The 9,110-nt window shown below is 29.3% G+C and overlaps 1 protein-coding gene across 2 annotated transcripts; it reads left to right on the forward strand.

Moving 5' to 3' along the window:
* Nucleotides 1-203: 203 nt before the first annotated feature.
* LOC107445247 (ribosomal protein S24) lies at nucleotides 204-8,870 on the forward strand. 2 transcript variants are annotated; one of them, XM_016059598.3, is made up of 6 exons: nucleotides 204-337; nucleotides 589-657; nucleotides 3,827-4,036; nucleotides 7,680-7,796; nucleotides 8,664-8,696; nucleotides 8,803-8,870. In XM_016059598.3, exons 1-5 carry the CDS (start codon nucleotides 335-337, stop codon nucleotides 8,670-8,672), a joined length of 408 nt encoding a protein of 135 aa, XP_015915084.1. In that variant the 5' UTR covers nucleotides 204-334; the 3' UTR covers nucleotides 8,673-8,696; nucleotides 8,803-8,870. The 2 variants fall into 2 exon arrangements, with proteins under 2 accessions (XP_015915084.1, XP_015915085.1); XM_016059599.3 differs by lacking the exon at nucleotides 8,664-8,696.
* Nucleotides 8,871-9,110: the final 240 nt, after the last annotated feature.

Here is a 9,110-nt window from a genome sequence, read left to right on the forward strand (position 1 = left end):
AAACTAAAAATTTTTAAATCGATTTGAAAATCAAGGCAGAATCTAACATAAGTCTTTTTCCTATGCTAAACGCATTATGATGATAAAATATTGCCATAGGTAAAAAGTTTTGATATACGCCATCTGCAATCTATTTTAATCACCAATTTAAACTCAATTTTAAAGTTGAAGTGTTTGTCTGTGATACTTTTTATTTATTTCAGTTACAATAGCAGTTAACTGTTTCATGTTTTGAAGTAGGGCAGATACAATTCAACTCAACTTCTATGATGTCCGCCGCTGTTCTGTAAACTGTTTGCGTGATAGTAGGGAGTAAATAATATTCTAACCAAGCATGGTAAGTCTTAATCTTAATGAATCTATTAATTCTGAAAACATTTAGAAATACTTAATCACTTGAAATAAAATCTACTGTTGTTTAATCTTGAAATTTCAAGATATTCGTTATCGTTTATCCCGAAATATTTCAAAATAATAATTTATTTCAATGATTCGGTCTTGACATTCATGCATAATATTTCATGAAAGTGAACTACATTATTATGTCTCCTATAAACCTATCGTTCTAATTTTTTATTTATATTTTAGGGGGAAAGTACGGTTACCCTGAGGACAAAAAAATTTATGTCAAATCGGCTATTGTGCCGTAAACAAATGGTAAGATATTTGCTTCTTTCTATATTATTTTATCAACAGCTTCATAAATACTGTAGTTTTCTTGTTATATGATATTATCTCATGTTTCTATTTTGAGCTTATGTTTAATAAGTATAACAGTAATATGAAATTAAACTTCATTCTCTGAATGATTAATTCGGATCCTAGGATTGTCCTTATAAAGTCTCTATCTAACTTGAATTCATTTTTATTCAGTGATTGTATTGTGGTGACATTCCAATTTTCTCGCTATTAATTTTAATGTTGCTTATTTTCGACTGCTTGCATATTGTTTTATGTTGTTTAAAACAATTATACTTACAGTGTTTGCATTGCGTGCATTCTGATATACTGAATAAAGCTATTTTTAGAGGCTTCATAATTTGTAAAATTTTTCTCTTTCATCTTTTATAATACTGAAAATTTAGGTAGTATTATAATTACAAATGTATAGTGCATAATTGGCAACTGTGTCCTTATCATTAGAACTGAATTTTAATGGTAAACCTTAATTGTTGCTAGATTAATTCAGGTAACAGAAAACTTGAAGAATTGGTTATTTTTCGACTTCTGTAACTTGAACAGTTGTATCTATATATTTCATTATTTATGTGATATAAATGAAATGATAGCTAAAGTTATCAAGTTTTATTACCTTATAGTAGGCTTAGTAAATCAATTGTAATTTTTTATTATGAGGGGTCATAATTGTTGCAACAGTGTCCTTATCATTAGAGCTAAATTTTAATGGTAAACCTTAATTGTTGCTAAATTAATTCAAATTACAGAAAACTTGAAAAATTAGTAATTTTTTGATTTCTGTATCTTGAACAATCTCTTTACATTTCATATTTTTGTGATATAAATGAAATTGTTTCTACCGTTATCAAGATTTATGTTTTATTAATAAATTAATGATATATTTTGTTGTGAGTGCAGTGTTTTCATTAGAGAAAAAAAAAAGGGACAATTTCTTACCCTTTCTCAAAAACAGGGTGAGATTTTAAAAATTAAAAAAGTGCAAATTACTTTAGAGAACTACTTTTAGAGATTCTTGAAAAAAAATTATTTCATTAATTGTAATACATTTTTAACATCTTCTAATTGAATATTTTTGCTGCATCATCATGAGGAAAATGTTCTACGTCTACTTTTACAACAGCTATTATATTTATTTGGTTGAAAAATATCCGTATTTGTTTCGTTTTGACTTTTTCTAAACATTTTTTTTTNAAAAAAAATTTTTTTTTTTTTTTTTTATTTGTCCGCTGCGGAGTAGAAGATGTTGTCTTAATAAGGTATTTGTTCATCTTACATTCATGCACAAACAATGTAAACATCTTTTATGCAGAAACCTTTCCTGCGGTGAACATGTGGTTGCAGAGTAATGTGTTCTGCCGTTCGCACCAGTTATGAACAATACTGGTAAAAAGGGGTAGCTAGATACCAAGGGCCAATGTTCAAAATAATGAAAGATCAAGGACGAAAAGTGAAACGAATTTTATTCAAAATGGCAAAAGACTGAGTTTTTTTCAAAATTCGTGCGTAATTAATTCATGTCTTTTTAATACAGTGCTCGAACTTCTCTCATTTATAATTTTTTATTGCCGAAAAAGCAAGAAATATGTGAGGTTCTTGCGCTGTAGTGAAAACACTGGAGTGATCATAAATGTTGCAACAGTGTCCTTATCATTAGAATTAATTTCTTATGGTAAACCTTGAATGTTGCTGAATTAATTCAAATTATGGAAATCTTAAATGTTGTATAATTTTTAAGCTTCTGTGGCTTGTAACAATTGCATTCCTTTGTAGTAGTTTTCTTTTGTTTTATTGTTGCTGCAGTTTCAGTACGGTAATCTATAGTATCATAAACTAAGGCTTGAAATCTTAGACTTAAATTTATTTTTATATCCATTATGTAGTTTGTTTTTTTCCCAAAAAAATCTTTAGTGAGAGAAAAAGTTAGATTTTATTTTCTGAGTTTTTTTGGAATGGGAATCTGCTAAAGTGATAGTACACACCTAAGCAAACAATTTTTATCATGGAGTGCATGGTCGAAGACAAAACCGTTATAGGGCGTCGAAAGTTATTCTTATGAGGCAAAAATGCATAAAGAACGATGAAATTATGTTATAAAAGTAAATTTAATGACTTATGATTGCAATAAGTGTTCAAAACAATGACCAGCATTAGCTATGCATGCGGTGCAGCAACAAAGAAAAGATTGGCGAACATTTTGAAACACACCAGTCATATCGTGAACTTCCCCTGCAGCTTAGCAACAAGTTCTTCTGCTGATTCAATGTGAGTCTCATACAAAAGAACATTCAGCTATCCCCATAGAAAGAAATCGATACATGAAAGATCTGGCGATCGCGGTGGCAAAGCTATGGGACCGCTGCATCGAATCCATTGGTTTGGAAAGGTTACGTTCAGATAGCTTTACACTCCTCCTACATAATGAGATGGTGCTGTATTCTATTGGAACCAAAAGGAAAGACAAAAAGCGTATCAGCCTTTTCCTTATTGGAGAAGGACAACATCTTCAGTTGCGTTACTCAGGCATGGAAGTTTTCAGCTTTTACTCTGAATTCAGCTTTTTTCAAAGCTTTTTAAGCTCCATACATTTATTAATTTCATAATGTTTGAATGCGTTTATGTAGAATTCGGCTTTTTTTGCTAACTAGTACTTTCATCCCTGGTTACTACCGCGATTTACAATGCATTCTCGAATCTGCAGCTTTTGTGTATGAATCGTGCGAAAGTTTTTATGCGAACTCTTCCCATAACATGCCAATAATAACTCGCAACAGGAATGGAGCTTTCACGTTTGCATGAAACAACTTTCCAAATGCTCCAGCACCTTTGCGTTTTGTTTTCGACCATACATTCTTTGATAAGATTGTTTGCTTGGTTGCGTACATCACTTCCTAAAATTTTGCCCATCTTTTTAGAATCACCTTGTATATAACGTTCAATGAATGAAGTGCGGGTGGGTCTGCAAAGCAATTTTGCTACATGGTTATGGGGTGCAGTAATATTGCTCTTATCACACTGGCAATATCTCTCTTAATGTTTTATTCCCATTATAAAGTTATAATTCTATTTGTATTTTGTTGCATATTTTATGTAATTTAGTATTCTTATATAATATCATTTTTCTCTCTAGGTTGTAGATGTATTTCATCCTAACAAAGGCTCTGTTCCTAAGACAGAGATTAGAGAAAAATTAGCTAAACTGTATAAAACTACTCCAGATTTAATATTCTGTTTTGGCTTCAGAACACAATTTGGTGGTGGAAAATCATCAGGATTTGCTTTAATATATGACACATTAGACTTCGCTAAAAAGTTTGAACCTAAATATCGTCTCATTAGGGTAAGCTTTACTATTTAATTCATAATATTTTTAGTTACTGATTATATGGTGTTTATGTAAAATAATTTTTTTGGTGTACAACTATGGGTATATTATATAGCTCTAAATATATGCTTAATGAAGGTCTTTATGTTAACTTATAATCATTTTATTTTAAGATTTTTTTTCTGTATAAGAACTTTAAGAATTATGTATCACAGGTAAATTCAATGATCATCTGTTTTATTTTTGGAAAATTAATAAATGTAAATATATAATTTTAAATTTTTTGGTATCATAGCATTCTTGCAAGATTTTTCGCATTTTTACCCACCTGCCAGGTGGCTTGTATTTTCGTAATTCAAACATCGCTTCTTCAAACAAGCCTTTTAGGTATCCCAAGTGCAGAATCTGCTAACATCTCTATTCTTATTCATGCGATTTTAATATCAAATATGACTTTTCGTATTTGCATGGTTTAAAGTTGTGATTCTTGTTTATGAGATTCAAAAACCTATGTTGTGATTCATATTCATGCAAGTTTAAAATCCAATGTCGTGGTTCATTCATACTGTTTTATAACAAGTTTGGGATTCGTAGTCACGAGGTATAAATATTGTTCATTGCTATTCTTATTTACGCGATTTGAAAATCCAGAAGTTTTTTTCTTGAATTTGTTACCATAAGGGTGAAAGTTTTTCTACCGGTGATTATTAGTAAGTATGTATAGCCGTTACAACATCATTGAAACTGGAAGAGATCCATTCAAAACTTACATTCTATGCTTACAAAGACAGGCAGGTACAGAAGAAGAAAAATAGGATTTGTCAAAAGATGTGCGAAGAAGGGCTGACGACTAAATTAACCCTTTCACACCTAACGGGACACATATGTCCCAAGCTAATTTCAAAAAAATCTTTTGGGGCTGAAACCCTTCCTTGTCTAATGGGAGACTTTCCCAATAATCATGCCAATATTTTTGAAGGTATTTTCATTCACAGAGCATAGATGGTGCTACCATACGTAATGCTGCCCTATTCATAGTTTATGCTACCAAAATTGTTCTGTTGTAGGAAGGGGAAAAAACATGTCGCAAAAGGGTTAATCACCAATCTGTTTGTGTCAGTTTTGCTATTACTAACAATATGTAAAACTTTTCATATCTGGAGCATAACTGTTACTGCATTACAAGCAATTTGACCTTGTTAAAGGATTGTTTTGTGAAACATGAAGCATTTGCTGCAAACAAAAGCAATCACTTAAAGTGTTATTCAATGTTTTTGAAAAAAGAGTTAACTCAGCTCCAAAATTTAGGAAATACTGTTGCTTTTGCTTATGCTATATAATGCAAAATTCATATCAAATGAAATATAATTAGTTGCTGATTATAGTGTAATTTTTCAAGCTAAGATAGCAATTTTTGTATGTTAAGAAGCTATTATATGTTTCTATTTCTCAGTTATTGATATGTTTCACAGGGTTAGATTATAATATGAACAGAGTATTAAAAATAGGAAACTAAATAATTTAAGAAGTGATGTTACTGATATATTTGCTATAAATCATGTAATAGTATTTGTTAAAAGTAATGGAATGTTAATGTTTGTTCTCATTTTTTCAATTGGTAATTTTACTTTTTACTAATTATTAAATATCTATGTAATCATTCATATATTAATAAATTAGTACACAATTTTATGTCAGCACATAGTTATTTATTATCTTAAATTGTCTGGGATTTATTACTAAACAATGAGGACTCTGCATAGTATTTTTTAATTTACTTCGTACCATTTTATTACGATAGACACTAATTTTAGTTACGATAGACACTAATTTAAAATTGCTCAGTTCGCCATGCCCCCTAAAACGCAGTTAGTTTCCCCATCACCTTCTGATACAGTAAAAGCACTTACAACAGATGTTTTCTTATATCACATTGTAATGGCTTTACATTTAACACACCATATAAAATTTAGTTACATAAATATAAAAGTGACAAAAAATAACAGGATAACTTCGTTATCTAAAACATACGTTCTAAGATGTTTTTTAAGGAAATTTTTTAGCTTTATTTCTATTAAAACTTTTTATTTAAAATCTTATACATTTCGATTTGCTCAGTCTGCGATCAAATGCAACTGGGTTGAATGCATACCAGATGAGCCGTACAAAGCTAATCACAAACTGTGGGGGGAAAAAGTGTTTCAGCTTAAGTGACATGGGGAGGCTGGTTTTTAATAAGTCATGTTGCAAATTTTATAATTAAAGATTGTACAAGGGCTGAAATAAAAGTAACAGCTGTATTTAAGGCATGAAATCCTTATTACAGTATGTGTTTTATTTTTGCCCTAACCTCTCATTTTAATATATTTATTCATTGAAATGGATTTTTAACACAGTATTTATTCAGTTTTTTTTTNTATCTTGAAGTTTCTTTTCTTTTCTAAATAATTTAAAAAATCATGTTTCTGATTTACTTGTTATAAATCATGTAACAGTATATATCAAAAGAAAAGGAATGTCAATGTATGTTCTCAGTAGTTTTTATTTGCTAAACTAGTTAGTTTCTCAAGTAATAATTGTCTCCTATGTGAGCTGAATAAAAATATAATTTATAGCTTTATTTTTTCAATTGGTAATTTTACTTTTTACTAAATGTTAAGTATCGATGTTATCATTCATATATTAATAAATTAGTACACAATTTTATGTCAGCACATAGTTATTTATTATCTTAAATTGTCTGGGATTTATTACTAAACAATGAGGAATCTGCCTGGTATTTTTTAATGTGATACTTCGTACCATTTTATTACGATCGACGCTAATTTTAGTTCAGTGGTTTAAGATTGCTCAGTTCGCCATGCCCCCTAAAACTCGGTTAGTTTCCCCATCACCTTCTGATACAGTAAAAGCACTTACAACAGGTGTATCACGTTGTAATGGCTTTACATTTAACACACCATATAAAATTTGATTACATAAATATAAAAGTAACAAAAGGCAAAAAAAAAATAACAGTATAACTTTGTTATCTAAATCATACGTTCTAAGGTGTTTTTAAAGGAAATTTTTTAACTTTATTTCTATAAAAACTTTTTATTTACAATCTTAAGCATTTCGATTTGCTCAGTCTGCGATCAAATGCAGCTGGGTTGAATGCATACCAAATGAGCCATACAAAGCTAATCACAAACTGTGCTAAAAGTGTTTCAGCTTAAGTGACATGGGAAGGCTGGTTTTAATAAGTCATGTTGCAAATTTTATAATTAAAGGTAGTACAAGGGCTGAAATAAAAGTAACAGCTGTATTTAAAACATGAAATCCTTATTACAGTATGTTTTATTTTTGTCCTAACTTCTAATTTTAATAATTTAATATATTTATTCATTGAAATGGATTTTTAACACAGTATTTATTCAGTTTTTTTTTTAGTTCAAGTTCTTTTATGCAATGTTAGGCCTTAATTACTACTTATAGCAATATTTAAAATTTTCAAATTTGGAATAGTTTTTTGTGTGCTATTTGTGACATGAATTTAGGTATAAATATATGATGGGGTAGAGTGTACAAAAAGCTTGTTTTGTCTAGTTTAACTGAGCCATGTTACTCCCATGTTTGCTGGACCTCTTTTTACTGATGTAACTTTTTTCTTTTGTAGAATGGTTTTGGTGAGAGGCAGAAGACTGGAAGAAAACAGAGGAAGGAAAGGAAGAACAGAATGAAAAAAGTTAGGGGAACAAAGAAAGCTAAAGTAGGCGCAGCAGCAGGAAAGAAGGTATAGCTTTTTCTTCTCAATCTAATTTTACAATTGCTAATTTCGTGCGGTTTTTTCCCCTCCCCTTATTCTGCGGTATAATTTGTATTTTGACCTAGTTTGTAACATTTAGCTTGTTATCTTGTAGATCGAATCTATAAAAGTTTTGCCAGCGAGTGTAAGAATTTACTCTCTCTGAACCTATTCTTAATAATTTTTTATAAAGGAAGTGCGTAATAATTTTATTATATGGATAACTATAGCTCCAGCTCTTTTTTTTTTTTTTTTTTTTTTTTTTTTTTTTTTTTTTTTTTTTTTTTTTTTTTTTTCTTTTCTTTTCTTTTCTTGCAATCATTAAGTCATACTATTGTTACAAATTTTTTTTGAAGTAATTGTTTTAATAAAGCTTATAATGTTAAGTATTCAAGTTAGCTACTAAGATTTGTTGGCATGCTTTTAGTCGTTTCGTAAAAATTATATCAACTATCTTTAAGTATAATTGCTAAGATGCATGCTTATTTAAATTTTGAAATTAAAACCTTATTTTATAATATGTGTGCAAATTTATTAATTAACTAAATTAACCTTTTTTTATTCTTATACAATTCTTATGTACTGTTTCCTTCTTGCCTCTCTAGGTTTCAGATATTTAGAGCTACAAAATTATATTTTTCTTTTCATACCTTATTCTGCTTGTACTTAAAGTTAAGATGCTCTTAAATTTAAAAAGTAATTTAGTTTGTGATTTTCATCTTGACTGATTCATCACACTAAAAGTTAGATAGTGCATGGTTTTACTGCATACTGGATTTAACAATACGAGTTTGGGTTTGCCACTAACATATTAAAAATTTTAAGATCATTTATTGATAAGTATCTTTTTCGCAGAAACACTAAAGATGCACTTCTGGGAGCTTTCTGGTACTGCTTTCTCTTTTCTACTTTTTGCTTTCTAATTTAAATTTCCTTCAATTGTGTATATATTTGTTTACTTTGGAATAATTATTGATTTTTGTTTCTTTTACAGGCATAAGTCTGGAAATCTGCTATTGTATGTCTATCACGCTTTTAAAATAAAGGTTAAAAAAAATTGTATGTATCTGTATATTTGTGGCAGTTTTACTTATTAAATATCAATTAAAGCATATTACATTATTGAACACTTTATATTAAAAACTTAAGACACTGAAGACAAATACTGAAAAAATTACCTTTGACTTAATCAGAGGTGATTTATTTCAGAAGCGTTATTCAAGTAATTCTATTTGTTCATTTTTCTATTAGTAATATCTCCATATATTCTAAATATGTTTTAAGGGGTTGGCTCTGTATGAA

The sequence above is a fragment of the Parasteatoda tepidariorum genome, chromosome 8, assembly GCF_043381705.1.
Source record: "Parasteatoda tepidariorum isolate YZ-2023 chromosome 8, CAS_Ptep_4.0, whole genome shotgun sequence".
NCBI lineage: Eukaryota > Metazoa > Arthropoda > Arachnida > Araneae > Theridiidae > Parasteatoda > Parasteatoda tepidariorum.

Coding starts and splice junctions, on each gene's coding strand:
- LOC107445247 (XM_016059598.3), top strand. Junction 658..3,826: donor TATTGTGCCGTAAACAAATG/GTAAGATATTTG, acceptor TTTTCTCTCTAG/GTTGTAGATGTATTTCATCC. Junction 4,037..7,679: donor CTAAATATCGTCTCATTAGG/GTAAGCTTTACT, acceptor TTTCTTTTGTAG/AATGGTTTTGGTGAGAGGCA.